At 40.5% G+C, this 25,302-nt stretch overlaps 1 protein-coding gene across 1 annotated transcript in view; it reads left to right on the forward strand.

Moving 5' to 3' along the window:
* MTA3 (metastasis associated 1 family member 3) overlaps nucleotides 1-25,302 on the forward strand; it is a 107,970-nt gene that overhangs the window by 34,829 nt on the left and 47,839 nt on the right. Inside the window, exons 7-10 of the mRNA XM_005142813.3 lie at nucleotides 8,312-8,414; nucleotides 16,855-16,954; nucleotides 21,409-21,597; nucleotides 24,246-24,320. Coding sequence (XP_005142870.1) covers nucleotides 8,312-8,414; nucleotides 16,855-16,954; nucleotides 21,409-21,597; nucleotides 24,246-24,320 — 467 coding nt within the window. The remainder of the gene's footprint in view (nucleotides 1-8,311; nucleotides 8,415-16,854; nucleotides 16,955-21,408; nucleotides 21,598-24,245; nucleotides 24,321-25,302) is intronic.

Here is a 25,302-nt window from a genome sequence, read left to right on the forward strand (position 1 = left end):
GACTTTTCCCATAAAGGCTTGGAACAATACATTGAGCTTCTAGCAAATCTCAGTCCGAAAATGAAAGGACACCCAAAGATTAGGAAGTGCAAACACCAACGTTAAGCTAACAACATTAATACCTACCAAAATTCTTTAATATAGTTAGATTATGATACTGCAATGTAAGGAAAAGTGTAACTTCTGCATAGTATGATTCAGTGTAACAGAGCAGCTATTGACCTGAATTGCTTGTGTCCAGTGCTCTGCTCCTCTGGCTCTGCCCATAGTGCCTGCTGTAAGGATTCTGAGTGCTGGGAAACTCATGTGGAGCTGGAGAGGACCAGGTCAGAGTAGAAGAATGCTGTCTAGAATTGATTCATCTCAGCTGAATGTGGATTTCTGCAGTAGATCGGAGGATGTTTAAGTTAGATGAGATGAATCTGGACACAGGTAATAAATACATCAGAGCAAAACTCCTCTTTTTGTGTACTCAGATATATTTTGTTCTCAAATGGGAGTTTCTGTTGGTTGCACTTTTCAAGTTCACATGTAATTTTCTCTAGAGCACCTTCTAAAAGCAGGAACTGTTTCTTGAGGGTTAGCAAATTGAAATATGGTGGTTACGTGTCCAGTTGGCAGGTTTTTGTCTTGGATTAAGCTTAGTGGAGTAAATTTTGCATAGTTAACTGTCAAATGCATGATCACCACAGATAATAAAATATACAGTGCTGTTCATGTCAAAGTTTGATAGGATTATAATATCCTTTATGTCAGCCTTCTCCATCTCTTTTCTAGGGACTTCGGTTAGTGATTTATGTACTGGGCAACTAGATGCACATTTATAGGCTTTGGTCAGTTCTACTGTAAATCAAACAAGGCCCATGTAAGTGGCCTGTGTGTGCCTCTTATCAGTGAAGACCCATTTACTTCTGCCTAACCTCGCAGAAGAAGGGGTGAGCTGTAGTTGAGGTGTGCAGCCACATGTCCTGCAGTGGCTCCATGAGGTGTTTGTAAACTTTGCATTAGAAACCAGAGTTTTCTCTGAAGTCTTCTCAGTAGTGTTATTTTAAGATGGTTTTTGCCTTTTGGTGCAGTTGGTTGAGGTATTAAGCGCATCTGTCCTTGTGATCAAACACTTACATGGATTAAGTTGGTTCTTCCTTATGCACTTACGATACAAACACTATCACATCAAATCACATTGTGATCAAAATCACATAATGTGGTAATGTAAGTTTCTGCACTTCAGTTCTCATCAGATTATTCACAACCTCCATGCTAGCAGTCAAATGATAAATCAGAAGGGTTGAAACTGTGCTTTTAGCAAATGGATCCTAGAAGAGCTGTTCAGCAGTTGTTGAGGTTGTGCATGTCATGCTGCTTGGGGATTGTTTAGTGATCTTGTTTTCTCCCTCTCTGTCCCTGCCCTGAATTGTAAAAGCAGGTCTTCCTTTCTCAGGTTTTTATGCTTGAAGTCAGTTGGAGTTTTAGCTTCCTCACAAGAGAGCTGTGATTTCCGTCTGCCTTTAGCTTCTTGAGGAGACATAGGCGTCTTTTCCTATGTTTGTTATCAACCTTATGTTTTTCAGCAACATAGAATCATTAAATGGTTTGGGTTGGAAAGGACCTGAAGCTCATCCCGTTCCTACCCCCTACCACAGGCAGGGACACCTCATGACTACGGTTGGAAATGCTTGTTAATGAATACCTATAGAGCCCTGGCTGAAGTTTGTCAGATACTAAATGAGTTCTGTGGGATAGTCAGGATACAGTTACTTATTAGATGTTGTGTATATGCTTATTATCTCAATGTAACTCAGGCGAGCGCTCAAGCCACATCTCAGGCAGCAATATCTTAGTGTTTAATTGACTTTGCTGTTAGTTTCCACCTCAGTAACTTCCTAAATGGACTTTACTGCAAGTTTTTTGTTTCGTTTGCTGTAAGTCACATTTTTTCATTTAAGTATATTCTGGGGCAGATGAAAACCCAGTATCAGCTGCAGATGAAATGTAGTTTTTTCCACTTGAACAAGTCAAAATGCATTTCATCCCAACGAGAAGAGTCCTCTTGAAGTTATGTTTTGGTTAAATTTATGCAATTGAGTAGTCCCATTTATCTCCAGAAAACTGGTCCTGGGGAATTTACATATTTATAACATAAATCATATTAATTTGTTTTATTTATTTAAATACAGACATTTCAGGACCAGAGATTTCATTTTGATTTAGTGGGTGGTTGGGTTTTTTAAAGACTCCAGTGTCAATGCATTGTGGTCTACGTATTTTAAATGCTGTTAATATTCACATGGAGTATGGTACTGTCACTATTTATACACTGAATCTTGCATTCCTAAGGACTGTATTGCTTCCTGTGGTGTTATTTCAGGCGTTCAGAAAAGCTGTTGTAATCTTTCTGTGTTCAGATTGGAATAGGTGCTAGACCACTGCACGGTGTGTGCCAACCAGAGCATCATCTCAAATAGGAGTGCAGGGTGGGGAATCTGGGTGCAAGTCACACTGTTCAGGTTTATTCACAGATGTCAAAGGAGAACAAGAAGCTAATTCCAGAATAAAGGGGAATTTCAGGTATATTTTCATTAGTTGAATACTTACAATTGCCTTTGAAGTGAAGGTGACCTTGTAGTTTTATGCAATATATTAATGTAGGTCGTTGCCTTTAGATTTGCCATAAAAAGCTAAAATGAAAGGGCTGACTTTTTTATTAGTTAATTTTTGTGACAGTGGAGATTCTACCTAAATGTGATTTAATGAAAGGGCTATAAAGTGAGGAATACTGTGGTTGTAGGACATTATGTTTCCTTGTTATCTGATCTGTGGAGGTCCCTTTTTGCATACTGTTCTACAGGGTTTTGAGGAAGAGGCAACCTAGTTTGTTTCTTTCTTCCAGCATTGTGCATTCACATAAGCCAGGTCTTCTTGATGCAGCATTTAGGGAGGATGTGGTCATTCCTGCACGGGTGCAGTTTAGTTTATCCAGAGCTCAGCTGTAATTCTGTTTATTCCTAGGGATTTAGAACTTGATGAATTAAAGCTCTTTTGAGTGCTTTGTGAGGTCTTGTCTTTGCATCGTCAGTGAGGGATTTATAAGTACTGTGAGGCTGAGCACTGAAAGAGCTCTGAGCTCCTTGGAGTTGGAGGTGATCTTAACTCCAAAAGGATCTGCCAAGTGAAGGATGACTGCATTTTTTTATAGACCTGAGCTCTAGAGGGTAGGAGGTGATGGAACTGTGCTCAGCAGCAGTTTAAGTTACTGTAGGCAAATAATGGGCTTGTATCGCCTGGTGTCTTTAGTTTATAGTCTCTATACAGGCAGTCTTCATACAGCTTGGTTTTCATTTCTGGTCTTCAGACATGCATTATGTTTCTAAGTTGAGTTGTACCATAAGATGTGTGTAAACTTGCAACTCATTATCTGAATGGCTAATGAAATCTTGAATGTGTATCTGTGAGGCAGGCTAGAGGGGGGGAATGCTCTCCAACTGTGAAAGGTAAACAGATAACTTTCCTCTTGCCTACACTTCTGAAATAATCTAAGCTTTCTCACATTGCTTTGATCAGAGGCAGTATTTGCACATACCTCAGTTTTATTTTTGGCAAAGTGTAAGCTTTAGAACCATTTCCTGGCTGATTTGTGATTATCAGTGCTGGGGAGAATCACAAATGACAACGGATAAGGTTAAAAATGGGTACTGAGAATTCGATGTCTGCAGAGCTTTCATAGTTGAGAACGCAGACAGCAAGCTGTTTACTGTGAATTCAGTTTACCCAGCGTTGAACTCATTAAGTGTCAGTAGATGGTTTGTACATCCACCCAAAAGATGTCTTTCCTCCTGTAAAATGTAGTCTCCCTGTGGCAGTTACTTTGGTGTTTTATAACCTGCTTTCTGTGTTAAACTGTGCATTCCTCCCTGTGTGGTTGTTTGTGAAGAGCTGGCTGGTAATTAACCTCTGGGTATGAGTGCATAATTCATTTTCTGCAACAGGATTATGCTGACTGCTTTAGAGGGGAGCTAATGAACTCTTCATTGAAGGAGAAAGCTCAGATTTTGCTGTAGGCAGGCTTAATATCTGGAGCTTTGTTTATACCTGGACAGCAGGAGCAAATCCAGTGTGATGCTGTTCTCCTCAGCTGTAAGTTAGAGGAAAAGCTTGCAGACAGGCAGTCTTAATAGCAGCATGGGCAGGTGGTTCAAGGGTTGAAGCCTCCATTTCAGTGATTTTTCAATCCCAGCACATGAAACAATGCCCTAAAACACATCTAGGAGTACCTGCAGTTAGCATACTGGCAAAGGGTTCTGGCAGAAATCATCTAACTGCTGTATCTGCTAAATCTGGTCCAATATGTCAGTAACAGTCTTGTTGCACCTGCACTAACGGAGGGTAAGAGCTGACAAGCACCTCTGTTAGACATCCCTGCAGTGCAGCCAAGAGATATTCCTGTTTCACAGGTATAAAACTGAAACACAAGGATGAAGACACTGGGTTTACTTCTTAGATACCTGCTAAGCATTGCAGATACATAAACATCTACAACTGCCTTCATGTTTCTGTGCTTGGGTATCTTTTGAGTCTGAGTAATTAATACATGGGTCAAAACTCCTGCCTGATGTCAAGAGGTTGTACCAAGCCCTGAAAGGACTTCCATAGTAGGAGGAACTCTGTTGTACAACCTACTGGTCCCATGTCCAGTGCTGTCCGTGGTTATGCCTGCTTTCTTCCTGTGACCAGAACATCACAACTACAGGGTTTCTGTCCCATGCGATTAAGGATTTAGCAGCCGGTACCTCTGTTTTGCATATGAGGAAAGATGGATTCACTCAGAAAGATAAGCACTGCAGATGTTCAGTTTATATATTTGTGTTGAAGTGACTGCTGAGTTGCTTCTTGAAAAGGAGAATCAAAAGACATTGGGAAAAATGGGGCAAATTGTGCAAAATTCATGAGTAGGACTTTGTCCCTGAGCAATGGTTGTTTTTCAGTCGGGTACTGCATCAAGTGGCTGTCATCAAAAGTGGAATTGTTTCCTTGAAAACCATACTTTTACAGGATCCAACTTGTAGATTTAATATTTCAGTTTCTTAAAAGGATCTGACATTGCAGCATCGTTACAAACCTGTGCAATTAAAATAGCTGTACTCTAAGCAATGTTCATACTTACCCTTGCCTTCGAACCGAAGGTGACCTTGTAGTCTTATGCACTGTGTTAAGAAGAAGAATCAATCTCTGTTGTAAGAAGAACATAGAATCATGCTGAACTAATTACCTTGGGGTATTTGCCTACAGGAAGTACAGTCTGACTGAGTGGATCTTTAATTTCTTGCAGATCATTTTGATTGCATTTGCTTAAAAGTAGCATTTGGCTTATTTCTATAGAACTGTTCTTGTTGGGGTTTTTTGTTTGGGGGGGGCATGGAGGGATGGTCTGTCATACTTTCCTCTGTTTAAAAAGACCAGCTGAGATGCAGAACTTCATTTGCTGTGGGGGGTTCTTTCTTTTGCGTGCTTTGTTTGCTTGGTTTGGGGTTTTTTTATTGGAGGAGAACCATGTGGAGTGCAGCATCGAATGATTGATGAGGAGGAAATCAGGTGTATTCCTGGCCTTTTACTAGTGTTTTCCAGTAAAATGAATCTTCAGGATTAGATTGGCTGTAATAATACCATAAGCAGTGCTCAAAACAAATTGGATGCGCTGGTGTGTCATACCAGCCATTCAGATAGGTAGCTTAGCACTTCTCAGGAGCTGGAACTGGTGTGCTGGTGGTGAGGAAAGGTAACACTTGTAAAATGCATTCTCTGATGCAACACTGAAAGTGTTAGAAGTTAAACTCCCCCATTGTGTTTGTGTCCTTGAGTTTGCATTATAAGGAATTAATACTGTGGCAACTTGGATAGCTGTTCGGTTGGAATGTCTTGGGGTTCTGTGTCAAATTCAACAATATTTGAACATTAAAGATCCAAGTAGAAGTGTTAACAGAGAAATCCAGTCCTGGCTTTAAAGGGTTCTGCCACCTTAAAAATCCTGTAGTATAAGTTAGCATGATTGACTAAGGGCACACAGCGCAAGGAATAAAGAGGGGGTTTATAACTTCTTGTATTGAAGGAAGACTTCTGGAAAGAAGACCTGCTGGTGTGATCCTCTTGTGTGGAATCTTTCAACACATTAAAAGGAAGTTAAACCAAATCTTTATTCCTGAAATACCTTGTTAAGGGATTCCTGTAGCCCCACTTGCCTCCATGATTTGATCTCTGTTAGGTTACTTTTCTCCTGTTTCAGTGGGAATATCATGCCATTTAAGTAGAAAATGGGGAACGAAGCCTTTTTTTTAGGGCAGGTTGGTAGCAACCACATATTTTCTGCAGCAATACTTAATATTGCAGATACTACATTATATGTGTTTGGATTGTTTTGGTAGTGATGCTCCGTTGCTCCAAACCCACTGATGTCTCCTGCTGTTACAAAATACTGTTTGGCAGTATGTCAGGCTTACCTTCCTCACAAGTTACACCAGCATCCTGTAGGAGCAGCTGGTTAGGTACCTCCAGCTGAAGGTGGATGGGTAGTACTGCAGTTTTGTTCACCTCTCTGCAAACTTGATTGAGGAGAGTGACACGTTTAGTTTGCTTGTGCTGTGCTTGCATGAGGTTTCCTCCTTGTGGGCAGTATACCATCAGGGTGTGATGTCCTGAAACAGTTAACTAGCATTAAAGACATTTAAAAACTTATATATTAACAGATTGAAATGAAGTGCTCAGAGATTATTTATAAGATGTAGAACATCACCCACAATGCGTCTGTCACAGATGGAAAATATGAATGTATTGACAGGTCTGTAGTCCATCGAACAAGTTTATAGATCTGAAATCCTACCCAAGCTTGCCAGAAGTTAACAGTTTGTCTCCAGTACCGGATTTGAATTCACTTAAGCAGAAGTCCCATTAAACAGGCAATTCTTGCTTGCCCCTGTATCAGAACAAAGCAATTTACTGTCTTTTTCTTAGAATGTGACTGTGAAATGTGTTCCTGAAACATTAGCCATGCAGCATGGTGCACTTCTAACTAGTGTATTAGATAGGGGTAAACACATATACCACATGTTCGTTTCCTTCCAGAGTGAACGTGCTAGAGAGACTCCACCGTGTATGAGCTGGTTTCAGAAGAGCCATGCTTGGCTTGCACTCTGCTCCCAGGCTCTGAAGTGTACAGGTTATTTCATGTCTTGATGGTGCTCAGAGTGACTCTTTTCATTAAGTCATAAGCAGCAGCACAGACAAAAGTGATCTGTGTGCTCAGGGGAGACTACACACACCTAGGGTTTCAAAGGAAACGGAATGGCTGTATTTGAGAACAGGGTTTTATTCTTGTAGTCACTCGTATAAGTCAGAGACAAGTCCTGGCAGCCAACTAGGCTTTCACATGTTCACTGAAGGAAGAACACGCCCAGATGATAAAACACCAAGGAAAGACAATGATTTTAACTTGGCTCTTGTCATCTCTTGTGGCCACAAATGTGTTGGCCACATCCCAAGGGTAAATTTTCTCGTCCTAGTAGAATATGTGGTGGAATATAGTAGAATGTACTCCGTCATTCTCTGTGGTGTTTCTCATTTTGCAGTATAAGTTGCTGGTGTTGTAATCAAGTGGTCAGACAAGATTGAGGCTTCCCTGTGAACGTGAATCATTGCAGCAGTTTCACACTTCACAAATGGAGTTGGGAAATGATGATGTAGTACATAGTAACTTTCTTGTGCTGTAGCCTTACATGTTGTTTTATAAGAAGATATAACTAGTTAATGTACACAGCAATTTTAATGTGTGACTTGTGTTACCAATACAAACAATGTAGTGGCTGAGAGCAAGAGGTGAAGAAGTAATTCACTGTAGTAGACAGCGTTTTTTCATAATGATTTTTGGTTTGGGGCATAGAATACAAATTGGGTGTAATTTAATTGCTGAAGCTGGCAAAGTGTAACATTAATTTTAATATGGCTTAAGTGAAACAGTAACTTTTATATAGTTGAGAAGCAATTTAAAGAAACCGCTGGTTACTTAGCTTATGGTTTCAAGTTTATAATCACATGTTATTAAAGTTCTTTGGTACTGTGCCTCCTTAAACTGAAATGCTGATGTTAAGGGAAGATATTTATTTTACTGATGCTGCCTTATGAAGTTTGAATGGATAACTGCTGATTGTTAAGTACTGTGTGTATGTTTAAAAATGTACAATGTCTCTTTTAAACGTAGTACTAGAAATACACAGAGGAAAACATTGTGAGTAATAAGTGTTTTGTCCCATCTACCTTTTGACAGGAGAATTAGATGACAGAGAACAGGCAAAGCTGGAAGTAAAAGTATGGGATCCAGATAGCCCCCTTACTGACCGTCAGATTGACCAGTTTTTAGTTGTAGCACGGTAAGATTAAAATCCTCTCATAAAAACAAATTCCTTTTCCTTTTCCTACTGACTATTTATTCCCCTATATCGCATTACTCAACTTGTTTGCCATTTTGTGAGCCCTTCTCTTTCCCACACTTAGCTAAAAGAGAAAATCAGACTATAACCTTCTGCATATTCATTGAAGCTGCCAAAACAGAGAAGAGTTTTGGAATAATGCTACATCCCCTGTATATCAGGTTATAGTAGAATTTGCTGTCTGACATGTAGACATCACTCTGTTTTCCCCTCACTCTAAATGAAATGGGATTTCAGTGCTTAATGTTTCTGTCCTGGATTATGACCCTTGGGATTTTGTAGTATAAAATACAAGTGAAGAGCAGAACTCAAGGAAATGGGAACAGATGAAACGGGTGCAGAACTTGCCCACTTTGCATTGAAGCTGAGTAATGTGCAGGGCAATTATTTTGGGTGGATGTTGAAATAAACGTTTGGATGTATTTTGTTAGTGGAAAAAATGTGGTCAGTTCCATTTTATAACTGAGATTTAATTTATACATTAAACGAGAGGAGCATCAAAGCCTTTGGAATTCATCAGTACCTGAATTATTTCTCTCTATTTAAAAAGAGGACTTCCAAAACTCTTCAGGCTTCTTAACTGAAGGACAGCGCTACACTCATACAGCGTGTTTTGCCTGACCTGTAATTGAAATATAGTCCAAAGGTACTGTTGTAATGATGGCACAGAACTGGTATTGCCAGCTAATGTAGGGAATTTATCCTGATCCCTCCATCTCCTGTCTTTTCTATAACCTGGTTGCACAGCATGGTCTCAAATCTTCTCAGGCACATAATCCTTTTGTGTTGTTTCCAGCTTTTGTTCCTTGTTCTTTTTCCCTTTTGACCAAAGCATTTCAGGAGAGGGAATGGAGAAGCTGCTTCATTTTTTACAGCTTATGTACAGGGAAATGGGTTGGTGATTTAGTCTTTTACAGGTCAGATACTGACCCACCTGGGTTTGTTCTTCCTCCTGGACTTTGCAGTGCTGTGTCCTTTCTAAACAGCAGTAAGAATTGCCTGCCCCTGTTACATTTCCAAGCAAGCCAGACGGGCGTAGGTGTTCAAATGCATCCTTTAAGACGATCACAATGCCTGAGAAGTGCTCTGTAGAACAAAACTGCTCCTATCACCAGTAATAAAAAACCCAGACATGTGTGGGCAAACCATTGTGGGGTACCCTAAAAACAAACCAACACCCACGTGAAGGTTATGTGCATTTTGTAAGAGTTCATGCATTGCCTTCCCATCCCTTTGCTCCCCGTTTTGTGCCCCCTCCAGAAGCTGAAATAGTGTCCTGTGAAGCTGACAGTGCTCCCAGTCTGCTGCAGGAAAGTGAAAGAGAAGCAGTGAAGTTCTACAGGAAAAACATTCTCCTCTCTTCATCACTTTCCTTAAGACATCCTGTGCAATGCCCTGACCAAGGATGTATTCCTCTCTGTAAAGGTTTCTGTTACGACAGGAATGGGTCTTGGTCATCGCTGATAAATTACAACTATCCAGGATGTTTTGGCAGGCAATCACTGATGACTGTCTGTAATCAGATGTTACTAGGGTACCGCTTCATTGATGTACATCCACAAATTTCCCTTCACCTTTGTAAGCTGCTTTTGAGCTGACAGAAGCTATTCCCAAGCTCCTATACCTTTATATTCACAGGCTGCAAGATCACATTGCTGTTGCATTAAGTGCTTCTGAGACAAATTTTGACCTATTTTTGGAGAAGTCATTCTCCTTTAATGATTGTGGCAGCTTTAAATTCAGTTGTGTGCTTGCAGGTACAAGCTTTCATTATACCGGACCATTAAAAGCTTCTTGAGTAAGAGCAGAGGGGCCTACAAGGATGCTGGAGAGGGACTGTTCATCAGGGACTGCAGCCATAGGACAAGGGGTGATGGGTTCAGACTGAAACAGGGCAAGTTCAGGTTAGATCTAGGGCAGAAGCTGTTCCCTGTGAGGGTGCTGAGGCGCTGGCACAGGGTGCCCAGAGAAGCTGTGGCTGCCACATCCCTGGCAGTGCTCAGGCTGCACAGCCTTTGGGTGGCATCACAAGTTTGCTTTTAGGCATGTGGCTTTCCCAAGTCTTGCAGGAATTCCCAAGTCCCTCAGGAATAACAAGCCTTGTATGCTTGCTCAGTCTGGGTCTGTCAGCAAGCCCTGGTGTGCTGGATATACAGCTAGAATATGCTGATCCTGTCCAGAAATTGGAGATTTTGGAAAAATGCATGTGACTACTTGAATGGAAGGACCCTTAACTTTGAGCTGCCTAAGGAGTCATGCTTGCTTGCAGATCCTGAAAGTACCTTATTGTTACTTAAGCATAATTTGGGCAAGGGCTCTTGCTTGAACTAGCAAAAAGCATCTGCATCTGTTAGAAGGAGCTTGAGGCATCAAACTAATGTTATCCTGGTTTTGAGCTGGTTTTTGGTAATGCAGTGTCATTTATATTCTGGCAGTGGGAATTCTGACACTGTTTTCTGCTCTACTCAAATGTAATCATCAAATGTGGAATCATCAGGTTTTGTGTCTACCAGCTTTAAGGAACAGGCCTCTGAGAAGCTGCAACAGCAGTTCAGATCTGTCCACATGAGCAAACAGTACAATATGGTAGGAGTGGATTTGAGGGATTTTTTGATTGAGACTTTTCTGTTGTGTGTCTAATAGTCCTGTCTTTCCTTTGTCAGAGTCAGATGTAGTGGGAGATGTGAGCTCCAGTTTGGACAGATGCTCAGAGCCACAGACCTAACCTGTTTTTTCCTGTTTTCTATCTATCTGCTAATTTGGTCTAGACTTCATTACATAATGTGTTTTTGATACATTCTAGTTCTGTTTATGTACTTTATGATGCAGTGGAACAGTTAACAGCTTAGGTTTTTTATCCTGCTTCATCTAGCTACATTATCAACATAATCTTCTGGAAGAATATATCTCTAAATCAAGCTATTTTCTGGGTATTTGTGGTCCCAGCTATTTTCCAGCTAAAACAGAGTTTTGAAGACTAATTAAAGTAGCCTTAAAGCATTGCATCTTTACCTTAAAATGCTGTTCTTTGGTTTCTTTGCAAGCAAAATGGCATTGCATACCTCTGGCTAGCATAACATATGTATCTTCATTGCAATGCCTGCCTATTTTTTGATGTAAAATCACAGAATAATGGAAAACTAAATGTTAATTGTGCCATCATTTAATGTTGATCATTAGAGCTTGATCCTTCCTGAGTTGTTCCCACTTTGCCATTTTCCCTAAGACATGAATCTTCTGTTGGTCACTGTTGATTTAGTTCCAAGTGCTCATGATATTTTGGTGTATTTGGATGTGTATTTGTTACAACAGTTTATCTTGCAATGAGGGAGGGAACACAATGCAGCTTCAGCTGGCAATGTGTCTTGTCATTGTGTTAAGGAAAAGCATCCACTCATCAGCTGAGGTTATGTATAAACAGGTAAAAGTGTGTTCAGATAGTAATGTTCTGTTATGGCAAGATGGTTCAGTGTAGTCAGTGGCAGAATCCCAGAAGCACAAGAATCCCAAAGCACATCAATGAAAATAAATAGCTAGAAGTGACTGGTTTGAAGGTTTCAGCATTAGTTCTTCCTGGATTCTCTTTAGGTGATGAGAAGTAAGAGAGATTGGAGTTCATTAAAGAGGTAATAAAAATTAATAGTGGAATTGCAGTGTAAAAGTACATGGTAAAGAAGGTGAAAACACTTGATGCCAGTGATGCACTAGCAGAACTAGGCCTTTGCTGGCAGTGTGAATTACAGCACCTAATGGTAGGCAGCTAGTTTGGCAATAAAAGGAAAAACACATTCACATAATGTTTACTAGGAGTATCAAAAATACTGTGTTTCTGCGTCTCCATCGTGCTTGGCTAATACGTGTTTATTCCTTTCTGTATTCTGTGTTTCTCTGTTTCTTCTTGACCAGATTCTTTTGAAAACAACTAATTCAGCCTTGGAACCAGATTCCTGTCAGCGTGTTTGTTGTTATTTTTTAATGAATCTTGATTTATTGCATTATAAAGGAAAATACTCTTCAGTAGTGTTTTCATGGAGCTGCTTTCTGGGAGCTGTAAATCTCCTCCTCTGTGAGTGTGAAATTGCAGGATGACGTGCAGATGATTGCTTAAATCATACCCTGTGAATGCAACTACCTGCATGTATCAGTCTCTCTTTCTGATGAATAACAGATTTAACATATGTTCCAGCTGTGGTGCATAGGGGATGTTATATGGAGAGCCAGGCCCTGCCCTGGCTTTGAGAGTCTTCACAGTAAGAAGCAGCTGACTTCTCATGTTTATCATGTCATCTCCTTTTGTGCTGTCAAGACCTGAAGTGATGACAATGAAGCGTGGCACTGTACAGACTGTACTGCTTAGAAATGCAAGGAAAATCTGTCTTCTGGAACAGCATCTTATCTGAAATATGTTCTTCATGTGTCAGATTTTGCATTCTCCAGTAGTAAAACTCTCAGGAGTATTTTTCAGTGTCAATATTGTGTTGGTGATATAGGTCTCCACTGAAGGAGTATTTGTAGGGTTTTAAGTACCACGAGACTGTTAGGGAGCAATCAGATATTAACTGGCTGTTTGTAAAATGCTGTTACTTACAGCAGTGTAACACATCACTTTTTAGGACCATTTCCAGTTTGCAGCGAAAGGGAACATTGCCAAAATGATACGGGAAACAAAAAGCTTTCCTAAGATGTAGGGAATCCCCAGAGATTCACTTTACTCTTTTCCTCAACAGCAAGAACTCTGAGGTGGGATGCAGGTCTCCTTCATTAGCTTGCAGATGTGTGAGGAAGATTCATGGATGCACAGAGGTGGTCCATTCGAAACAGGTTTGTCCAGAGTCCCTCCGTTGCTCATCTTCTATCACTGCAATGGAAAAGCAACGTGCAAAAGTGAACAGTTTTCAAATGAACATCCAGATTAAAAAGGAACTTGGGTGGATTTTGGAGAATACAAGAGGAAAATATTGCTACTGTGCTGGATCCAGAACTTTCTGGATCTGATTTGATGGCAGACTGCTGGTGGTACTGGGGAAGCCAGTGGCTATTTTTATCCTGGTGTGTAATTGGAGTGGTTCCAGAGTTTCTTGGGTAAATAAGAGCCCTTTTGAAAAGTAGTTACTGATCAGCAGTTAATTCCTTAGAGATGTTAATGACAGTCTCTTGTTTACTGATTCATAATTTCACTGACTGATACTGGTCCAAGGTGGAAGTTGGAATAACCACGTCCTTTAATGTCTGGGCTTGAGCTGTATGAAGTTGAGAGCACTGTTTTGTGTGTTCAACACCTACCCTGAGGTTTTGCCCCAGTGCAGGATGCACAGGCACAAGACTCAGGTTATTTTGGCCGTGGATATTGTGGAGTTTTGCTGAATTTGTGGGTTTATTCGATAGTGTCTGAGCCTGGCACTGGAGTCTCTCAATTTGCTTTCTGTTTGTACGGTTGTCAGCTGCAATCTGTTACAAGTCCTGGAGAGAACATTCTTGGTTCTGGTCTAATTAAGCTGAGGAAAACTTAATTAAGATAAGGCTGGATCATTTGGTCTAAGCCTTAAAGCTCCAATACCTGCTTGTTGATACTGCCTGTGCAAAGAGTGAGCTCTCTGTGAGAACAGCAGCTGTGTATTGTGTTCAGCTCTCTGCCACCTCTGTAATTCACTGTATGCCTTCTGGCTTTGGCTCTTCGTGGCAGGCATGGGGAGTGTTGGTTTCTGTTGAATTCAAAGTACTTTAATTATTCTTTATAACTCATTTGTGGTGAGGTCACTGAGCACATTTGTTTTAGTATGAGTTTATTATTGCTATTATTGAATTACACGTCGTTTAAATATATGCAGTTATTCTTTGGATTCTACCAATTTAATGGAGCATTTAAAGAGTGTTTAAAAGAGGAAAGGAGTAGATGAGAGTGTTTCTTCTCAAAACAGGCATTGGTTAGTGGGTTTTTTTACTTTAAATATCTTTTCTAACTAGTTCTTTGGTAGCATTAGAAGAAAAATCAATTGAAGAAAAATAACAGAGGAAGTGTTTGACCTTTGTATCAGTTTTCCTCATATTTGTATTTTAAATGGAAAAACCATAAAAAATAGGTATTTTAGTGATTTCTAAAATTAGTATTGAGTTTGGATGTGGATTTCATGGCTAGATTACACAGAGCACTGTGTGTCACAGACTCGCAGTATGGTAGAGGTTGAAGGGACCACCATGCCTCATTGTGGTCCATCCTCCTGCAGCTTACACAGGAACGTGTCCCAGATGGTTCTTGAGTATCTCCAGGGAAGGAGGTTCCAGAACCAGTCTGGTCATCCTATTCCAGTGCTCAGTCAGACTCACAATAAAGGAGTTCTTCCTCTTGTTCATGTGAAACTCCCTTTGTTTTGGTTTATGCCATTGTCTCTCATCCTGCTGCCTGGCATCACTGTCCTGACACGGATTACTGTTTAACAGCCAAAAGCAGGTACGCTGAAAGTGATGCTGATTTCAAGATACAGCCACAGGCACACCCCCCCCTGTCTTGTCCTCATCCCAGAATGCACACTGCCTGCATTTTATGGTGATTCCTTATTTGGTTTGCACTCATGTACCCCACACTCCAACGCAGCATTGCTCTGACGGTTATGATCCTCTCCTACTCAGTGCAGCACAGGAAGCAGTGTCAGCTAGTGCATCACTTCTTACCTCTTTGTCACATATCCAAAATAAACCTAGCTTTATAGCGTGTCTTTGTTTTGCCTTTATATACTGGGCAATGTAATTCACATGCTCTCAGGCCCAGAAATCAGCCTCAAGTTTGTTGTGCCAGAGGGTGACTGGTGAGAACACGCTCCTTGTCATTCCCAGATCGCACCCTGGGTTTGGTTTATGAATATGGTCAAACGAACATAGTGGTAATTATGCAAAAGGAAGATAGGGAGCTAGGAGGTAGCAGGAGCAGGGAAATACAGACATGCCGCATGCTGCTTCCCTGGTTTGAACATTAACAACAGAAGGATCACAGGAAAGACTGTTTGGCTACAGCCCTTATCAATGCCAAGGTGTTTAAAGGGGTTGATTGACTATCAGGAAATGCATTCACAATGGAACCTTATTCATGGGACTGATTTGTGAACAAATACTGTTTTATGTAGTGCAAACTTAAAGGAAGAAAACAGAATGTGTATATGTGTGTATGCTCTTGGCACAGATTTGCCATCTCTGCAAAGAGGGGGCAAAGGTTGTGGAATAGTGTTTGAATATAACTTATTTTTTCCCCAGCCTTTAGAAACTGAGACAGTTAATGTCTGGAGCGTGTGAATCACTGCTGTTGAATCTTGACTATTTTGTAAGGTTTTGGCAGCAAGTACTGAAACATGCATTTGGTATTAAATGTTTTGAGATTCAAGATGAAGTGGCAGTAGCAGATGTTATTGCCAGTTTCCCCATGATCAGTAATACATCTTAATGAGTTAAACTCTTGATGCACATTATTTTGTTGTTGAATATCAGGTTTATAGTACACAGGAACGTGACACTTGGCATTGTGTTGATCTCTGTCAGTGACATTCCTCACTGGTGTATTTCTGCACTTACAAACTGTGGGCAGTGTAATTGCTGATGGAGGCTCCAGTCCTTAGTCCAGAGGCTAACCCTGTATTAACACTGTTGGTCACACTAATTCCCTATTTCTGTTCCTTTTTGTTGCTCCGGTAAGTACATAAATGCCATGTGCAAGTCATCCACAAAAGTAGAGTTGAAAAAAAAAAGGCAGAGTTTTGGAGAAAAACATGCATTTCAGTAATGCTGGGATGCTTTTATTAAGCAGGCTGAGAGGTCCATTTATTTCACTATTACTTAAAACCTGTGAAAAAAAACAGGATTTTGGAGTGACCTTAGACTAGGTTAATATGCTAATTTTACCTCACTAATGGAAGTAGTAGACGTGCATTACTGAAGTGATCAAAATGTTGTTAATTTCCTCATGGGAACATGCTGAAACCCCTTCTGTTAACTACTGGTTTTTATTAAACAGTGTCCTTTATTTTATTAAACAGACTTTTTAATTGTGAACGTAACAGTCACTTTTGTAAACCCCAAACCGAATAGGAGCTTTGCCTTTTTAATGACTAAAAAATGATACATTAAAAGTTGGCACATTGGGATTCTCTGAGTATCTTCTGCCTCTGTTGTTGTTCTTGTATGTAGGTTGTTGCTTCTGGGTGACGGTCAGAGGGTTTGATGCGGTGTTTAGTGACTTGTGTCTATCACATTGTCCTGTGTTAGCAAAGACCTGAAATCTGAAGAGTAACAATATGTCACTTTTATTTTGAAGAGGACACCTTTATATATTTGATAGTGAAAAAAGAGGTTACATCTTCCTGCGGATTTACTGTCTATTGTCTCTCTGTTGCAGTGCGGTTGGCACGTTTGCTCGAGCATTGGACTGCAGTAGTTCTGTCAGGCAACCTAGTTTACACATGAGTGCAGCTGCTGCTTCCCGAGACATCACACTGGTAGGTGGCTTCTTAAAAACCCTACAGCTTCTTTTACATCTGGGAATTCACTATATCCGTTACTGCAGAGCCCTCATCCTCTGGACAGCTTTTCAATACCTGCATGCACTTCCACTGGAGCAGCTGCTCCAAGCCCCTGTGTCCAACCTGGCCTTGAGCACTGCCAGGGATGGGGCAGCCACAGCTTCTCTGGGCACCCTGTGCCAGCGCCTCAGCACCCTCACAGGGAACAGCTTCTGCCTTAGATCTAACCTGAGTCTGTTTAAATAAGTATCTTCATATGTGATAATAGGCACAGCAGAGTGCTAATATACATTGTGTAGGGATTCATTCAATATAATTGGTCCATAACATGATTTAGAGTAGGTGGTGTTAAAGCTGATTGAAAATTGATTTGATATTTTGTACTAGATGTATGTGTCAGTAAATTTCTAAAGGATAAGCAATCTGACTTTGTAAGCAACTCTCTGAGGAACAGTTTACTTAAGATATTTTTAGGATGTTTCCTTAGTTTGTTAAAGTATTCACTGTAATGTGAGCACCTACATCTTTTGGAGAAAGTTAAAAATACACCAGTTACAGACCAAAGGTTTGTATATTCATAGTAGCTGAGATGACAAGATGTGCCACAGTAATAAAAGTGTGTCAGGAAAACTATGTGAGAACAAAAGCATCTTACTGTTTCATAGGATCAAGTTTGACTGAAATTTCCAGAGACATTAGCAGGAGTTGTTTGTTAAGTACTTATGTACAGAATCATGTATATAAATAGTTATGGCTGAAGTAGACCTGCTATTTGTCAGATACTGAAGTATTTGAGCTAGAGGACACTTGATTAATCTCACATCAGTTTTAGTTAAGTTTCTGCTTTATAAAATAGCTGGAGAGCCCCTGGAATTTAGTTACACAGAATTCTGTGGGAACAGACAATATCATGAGGTTAAAAGAAAGGGATTAGAAAAATTATGGACCATTGGCCCATCATAAATGAATGCTGAGGAGAACAGGGAGTGGTGTACTATCTAGCCTTCCTAATTCCCAAGGTTTGGAGATGCTGGGGAATGAAATGGGAATTACCTTCAGACTGTGGTCAGACTTAGCTACTTATTTTCTCTTAAGTAACATCCCTTGGCACTGCTGTCGGAGAGCAGAATGCTTGGCTATGGCTAGGTGGATGGGTGCTTTGATTCAGTAGGGCAATTCTTATATTCCAGATAATATATATTCAGTAATATCATGTGAAAGAATCATAGAATCATACGTTTTTCAGTGTATTCAAAGGCTATTAAACAGGAAACTGATTTAAGCTGGACTATGGTAGTGCAGTAAAGGCAGTGGCAAAAGGTGATGTCTCCAGTAATGCTCACGCTGAGATTTCTGTTTCACACTTGCTGATCTGACCAGTGCAGTTCTGTTCACATTGAATGTCTAATTTGTCCATTAATTTTATTAAGTTTTCATTTGATTAAGCATTTATAATAAATACCACACATTGTGCATCCTTCTTGCTGTATCCAGTGGTTAATAGAAAAGGTTCATCCTCATAGCAGTTTCTTCTTGTTTAAAACTACCTGTGCAATGCTGCTAAGAAGGGGATGCATTTAGTGTTTGAGTATCCTATGTTTCTCCATTGCAAATGATCCATTGAGTTCCATTACACTTAATGAAAGGCATATCTTACAATGGGGCACCAGAGAAGCCACCCCAAGTTTGTTTTGTCTGTCCCCATTTTGCTATGTGCTCAGCTTTTAAAAACCCTTCTCTTCTGCTCTTTGGCAATGTACTTCCAAGTTCAGAAAAGACACATTTGTCATCATAGTAGTTACTGTTTCAGACATTTCCGTGCTAATTGGGAGCATATTTTGAGCAGCAGTTAGTTACAGCACAAATTCTAGCAAAGTCTGTATCTCATTTGTGCTTTGGAAGGAATGTGGGTGCGTAACAATAAGAAAACCATCCTGTTTGTGATCTTGATGCAAGGCAGATAACCCTTGCACTTGAAGTGTTCTTAATGGGATTTCTGTACACCACACCTGTGGCTTTGCAGTATTCCTAAATAGCTGTTTCAATTAGAGATGACTGTAAGCAGACTGATATAAAAACCTAAAGCACAGTAAATGTGAAGGTTCTAAACATGAGTCAGCTCAGGGTGGGTGTACACATTAAGGAGGTCTTGCAGATGCACAGCGAGAGGCTACTTCCATGTATCATTAGTTTGTAAACATGAAATTAATGAGACAGTGCAGGAAGCTAACAGTGCTTTGAGAAAAACCTACTCAAAGACATGAAACAACCTGTGCTACCTTCTTAGATGATACAGTAAATGTTCTTTTGCAGTGAGAAAGACACTTGCTTTTCTGGCCTTCTCAGAGGCAGTGTTTCACACTGCAGTGGAAGTTGATCTCTGAGAAGGGAAAGAAATTGGGAAGACTTCCTGTTTCCTATTCCTAAGCATTGCATAGTGCATGCACTGACAATGAGAGCTGTTGAAGCAAAGCATGTTGATTGAATCGCTTGTTCCTTGTGGTGGACTTGTTTGGAAGAGACCATGATACTTTACTGGAAGGATGTAAATCTGGTTTTGGATCTCTTCAAAATGAAAAGTATGAACAAGGTTTTCTTTTGCATTTCAAATGGCATCTTTATACTGATTTTTATTAGACTTCAGTATATGTGGCTCCTAAGATAAATGTGCTTGAATTACAGACTCCATAATTATTGAATTACAGACTCCATAGTCTGTGTGCTTTGTTGGAGGCAGTCTGAAATTGGATTGCAGGTGAGGGCTGACAGCTCTGCAGAAGGCAAAGGGTTGTTACCATGCAAGCGTGTCGGTGGTCTTCTGTCACAGAACAGGTAGCTCAATGAGAACAGTGCTTATCCACAGAGCTCAATCTTCAGTAATATCAGAACAAGCTTTATGGAATCAGGTGTTCATTATAGATGGGAAAAATTGAACATAAGGCAAGAGCCAGAGCCTGATTTACTCCTTTCTGGTGTCATTTGTAAGACAGTTGCTATCAGGGAATAGATCTGGATTTAGCAGCTGCTTGGAAAAATGCCTGGTATGTACAGTTTTTCCACAAAGGCTGGGATATAGACAATGATTTAAATCTTGCTAACACATACACTATAAGGGTTCAATCTTGGGGCCTGGTTTACTCATTGGCTGAATAATAAGCAATATATCAGTGATTTAATTTTACATTTTTTACCCTGAAGTTAAGGGTTGTTAGATATGTTAGTTATTTCCATACTAGAATACTTCATTTTTTAAGACTTGTGTTTTCTCAAGGCTGGTGAATTTGACTTGAACCATAAGGAAAATGACATTGTAGGATGATAGTGACATTGCTCTTGCAGACAAAACAGTTCAAGAATCTTGTGCTTGATAAGCTTTCAAGGAGGTGTATTGAAAGCTGGAGAAAGACTTAAGCCACTCTTAGATGGCAAAAGATAAGGAGAATTCATTACTTGCAGTACATTTGTATGCAGAAGCTCCTCTGGAAATGCTCTGTAAGTGCTATACTGACACATAACACAAGAGTGTTCCTTCCTCGCAAGGCTTGGGGTGCCCCCTCTCAAGATGAGTTTAGGGCTGTGTGAGAGTTGGCGTGCTACAAGTTACAGCTCATCAGTGTCATGGGACAAATAGGAGAGTGATGTTACACATTCACACGCATTATTGCACTTCATACCTCTAATACCTCCTTCAGCACAACAGTTGAAGTGATGGGGTCTTCTGGGACACTGAGTCAGAAAGGCTGCTTCTGTGTTGCTCATTTTCCCTGGGGCTGGATTTGTGATGCAGTTGCTTAGTATTCATATTCCCCAGCGTAGGTTTGCAATGCAGGCGTTCAGGGATACCTGTAAAGGGAAGGATGCTATAACTTGGTTTTAATTTCCCTCTTTTGTAACAGAAAGTGAATTAACCAGAGACACCTCATTTACCCATCTCTGACAACAGAGTTATTAAGGGACAAAAATCTTGCTTGTTTTTCAGTATGGTAATAATGAAAACAATAAATGGCTTCCTTTGCCAGCAATGAGAATATCGAGCCCATAGATGCCCAGCAGTGGTTTAGCTGCTTATTTAGAACTTGTGTTAATTGAAAACAGCTCCTCAGCCAATACATGCCACTGTCTCTATTGAGTTACGTGGAACCAATTCTTACCAACTAAAGATTGCCTGGAAATGCTTGCAAGAACTAATAAAGTAATGGCATTTTTAGTAAACATTGTGTTAAGGCATTTCCTTTCCCAAATTAACTAATGAACAATGTATCTTCCTTATGTTCCACAGCAGACAACCTATGATAGCAAAATAAAATCTGAATTTAGCAGTAATTGAGACTTCTTGCGTGGCTTATAGGAAATTATACATTGAATTTGCATTAACCGAAATGGACTGCTGTCTATTTAAACATGGGTTTTTTTTCTTGCCTCCATGCTAGTTTCATGCAATGGATACACTGCATAAACACAACTACGATTTGAGCAGTGCCATCAGTGTTCTAGTGCCACTTGGAGGACCTGTCTTGTGTAGAGATGAAATGGAAGAGTGGTCAGCATCAGAAGCTAGTTTATTTGAAGAGGCATTGGAAAAGTATGGCAAGGACTTCAATGACATTCGACAAGACTTTGTAAGTACTTAAGCAATACACTTTTGTGTTGCTGTGTTTTCGCATGGCTGAGCATAGCTGCGCTCTGTGGGTTTGGAAGATTAGCTACAGCAGGGAGAAATCTGTGCAGCTGATATATGTAATTAACATCTGTTTTAATCTGACTGAAAATCAGTGTGCTTTCTTGTTCAGTGCCATTCTTTGCAAAGGTAATCCATTTAATGGTTTAATCCCAGGTAGGATGTCGTGTGCTGACATGCTTCATAAGGACTTCTATGAGGGTTTCGTAAGCATCTGAACAAGTTCCAGCAACTTTTCAGAGCTCCAGCACAATTCCCACTGAAAGTCAATAGCAGCTCCATGGCTGACTCCCCTGAGTGGTTTGGGAAAGCTGGGTTTTCCTCCTATGATTACCAGAGAGAGGTTTATATTCCGGTAGCTTTTTAAAGTGCACTGCAGGGAGTTACTTGACTTCTGAGGTATTTTCGTTCCTTTGAAAAATAAGGTAATGTTTTCCATTATGCTTTAACTACACTGGGTTCGGTACTGGAGGGCAGCAGTGCTTTTATTTGCTGAGCTCTAACACAGAGTAATTAAACTAAATTGATTCTAACGCTTTGCTGGAGTTGTTAGTAGAAGTTTGCAGAGGTTTTTGCCTGTTTCTTGTAGAGCTGCTTTCTCTCAAGGGTAAAGACTTCCTCTGTTGTACTAAGTTCAAGTTGGGCTCTGTAAGAAGGTTAGGGTTTGAGCTAAAGGAATCCATTATGTAAGAGTGAAGTCATTTGAAACCTTTCCACCACAATCTCATTCTGCTTGACTCCGAGAGCTCAGATCTATTTCTTTCTTTGCAGAGGTTATTAATAGGCTTTGTGAGGGGAAAATGTTGCAGTGTGGTAAATGTAGAAGTCCTTCTATGATTGAGTGTGGGACAGTGGGATGAGGCTTGGCACTGAGCTAAGCTGTCTTCCTTTCACTTCCACCGTTCTGAAATGAACCAGATAATGGAATGATGGTGGGAAGGGAAGGCTCTGAAGAGCTGACACTTTAACAGGTGTATTATATCTGCATGCTTAATTTTGAGATTCCCAAGGGAGAAAATGTTCATTGCATTCATCACATAAGGTTGAAAATTGCGTCATGGATGAAACAGCTCTGTTAAGTTCAAGAGAATATGATCGGGAAAGAATATTTGATAGAGTTTTAGACATGAAACCTTGATGTAAAATGCAGTTCCTTATTATTGCTCGTACAGAGAAATGGTCCTGAGCTGTAATTCTGCAGTAGTTCAGTAGCTATGTCTTCTAACTAAATCATAGAATCAACTAGGTTGGAAAAGACCTTTCAGATCATTGAGTCAAAACAGTAGATGTTTCCTAATACATTGTATTTGGCTTTCCAAAATGTGGAAAGCATGTAACTGAGGTTTTATTGTCTGTGTACAAGTTGAGTCCTAACGTTATTTGTGACCAAGTATACCTAAGCCTTGTCTCTGGTATTCATGTTGTATTCTTTTATGTATAATCGCTGTGTTACATAGCATGGAATTCTGGGGATGTGTATACATTGTAAAGTAATAAATACAGGAGAGTAATGTGTTGCAGGAATTGCTTATGTGTTTGCACTGTTCTAATGCTAGATATGAGTGAGTCTGCTAGCAGCCATGTAAAATGTTCATGTTTTATCTCAAGTAGATACCTTCTTTCTTTCACTGAATCTTCCTTCCTAAAATGCAGGTATCTTTCCATGCCCTCCTCCCAAAGGGAGCCATGCACACATCTAGAGCTAGGGTTGTGCAGCCTACTCAGGGCACATTAGTGATGAGTCAGAGTGCTGCAGCAGTGGATGTGAGGCACTAATTAATGAGTCTCATTTAGTTAACGCAGGTAGGTAGTCTGTCCTTGGTCACTCTTTTACCTTGGGAAAGTGACATATCGTTTTTGAAACATCATTAAGAGAACATCTGTTCTACATATCAGTTTCTATGGCATTGGTAACGTGGTGCACACAGTCTCGATCTATTACTATGTAATCTGAAGTCTTTCAATTATTGATAATTATGTAATCTTGGGATATCTTCATTTCTCTAGAGTAAAATGATTGTGCTCTCACTTCCTGTGTAGCATTCTAAAAGTACAGGCATTTGAAAACAAATATTTGGTTTAAGTGATCATCTGAAATAGTCCTTCAAGACTTAGGTTATGGGTATATGAAAAGTTTCTGCAAGGTGAGGTAGGTAGGATTTAAGGAGGGGTATGTAGGATTTAAGCAGGGATTTTCCACAAGAATACATTTATCTATAATCTCCCTCTCTTCAGTGGCTCATCATTGAAAACTGAGTACTGTTACACTTTATAATAGAGACAGTACTTTCTGTGTTTCCTGAAGGAAATCTGGGTTCTGTTGGGATCATTTTGTTTAACCCTATGGCTTAAACGGAATAAATTACAGTTGGGTTTGGATGTGTGATATTGTTGTAATTCTTCATCCCTGTTAACTATAAGGAAAGGTTGTGTATTATTAATAGTATGCATTCACTTGCCTATGGATTTTAATGTAGTTATTGAGTACATTGATAGTTGTGTATCACCTGTACTCGATTTTAACGTGTTCATAAGATGTGGACTCGCAGCCTCTTGGAGCCACTTTAATTTGTGACAAATATTTTTCAGCTCCCTTGGAAGTCACTGACGAGCATCATTGAGTATTATTACATGTGGAAAACTACTGACAGATACGTGCAGCAGGTAATCTAATGACTATTTCAGCATGAACCAGTTTGCCACATTCTTAATGGGAACATGTTAAAGCACAGAAATCTGTTTGTGTTCTTGTGGGAGGCCTACAGTAATACTTAGGCTCTAGACAGATGTTTTTGTGCTCTTCACAGGGCACATTGTCAAATCCTCTGATACCTCACATAGCTGTGAAGGGGTTTTAAGCTATTTGTATTGTGTGCTGCTTTGCAGCAATAAGATTGGGCTGAACTGGGCTGGACCTGTCTGAGCCTGGCTGGCCAAGTCTGAAATGAGCTGAACTGGACTAAAGTTGGCTGGGCTGGGCTAAATGGACTGTCCTTAAGTGGGCTAAACTGGGCTGGACAGAGCTGGGCTGGGCTGAGCTGGGCTAATCTGTGCTGAAGTGAGCTGAGCTGGGCTAAACTGGGATGAATTGTGCTAAACTGGGCCTACTTGGGCTCATCTTGGCTGAGCTGGAGTGGGCTGGGCTGTAAACTGGGCTGAACTGGGTTAAATTGGGCTGGGAGAAGCTGGACTGGGCTAAACTGGGCTGGACTGAGCTGGCTTAAACTGTGCTACATTGGGCTGGGAAGGGCTAATGTGCACTGAACTGGACTGGGCTGGGCTACGTTGGGCTAAACTGGTCTGGACTGGGCTAAATTGGCCTTAACAGTGCTAAACTGGTCTGGACAAATGTGAATTGGGCTAAAGTAGGCTGAACTGGTCTGGGCTAAACTGGTCTGAAGTGGGCTAAAGTGGGCTCAAGAGGGCTAAGGTGTGCTGGACTGGCCTGAACTGGGGTAAACCCTGCTGAACTGTGCTAAACTGGTCTGGCCAGGGCAAGGTGAAGGGAAATAAGATGTGTTAATGTTCTCAGAGCTGAACCTGTCTAGCAAAACTAATTCAGGCCTCGGGTGTCACACTTGGTGATGTGCTTACCATGACCACTACATGATATATTATGAGGAAGGCCAGGTAGTGAATTCCACTG

Source organism: Melopsittacus undulatus, chromosome 3 (genome assembly GCF_012275295.1).
Source record: "Melopsittacus undulatus isolate bMelUnd1 chromosome 3, bMelUnd1.mat.Z, whole genome shotgun sequence".
NCBI lineage: Eukaryota > Metazoa > Chordata > Aves > Psittaciformes > Psittaculidae > Melopsittacus > Melopsittacus undulatus.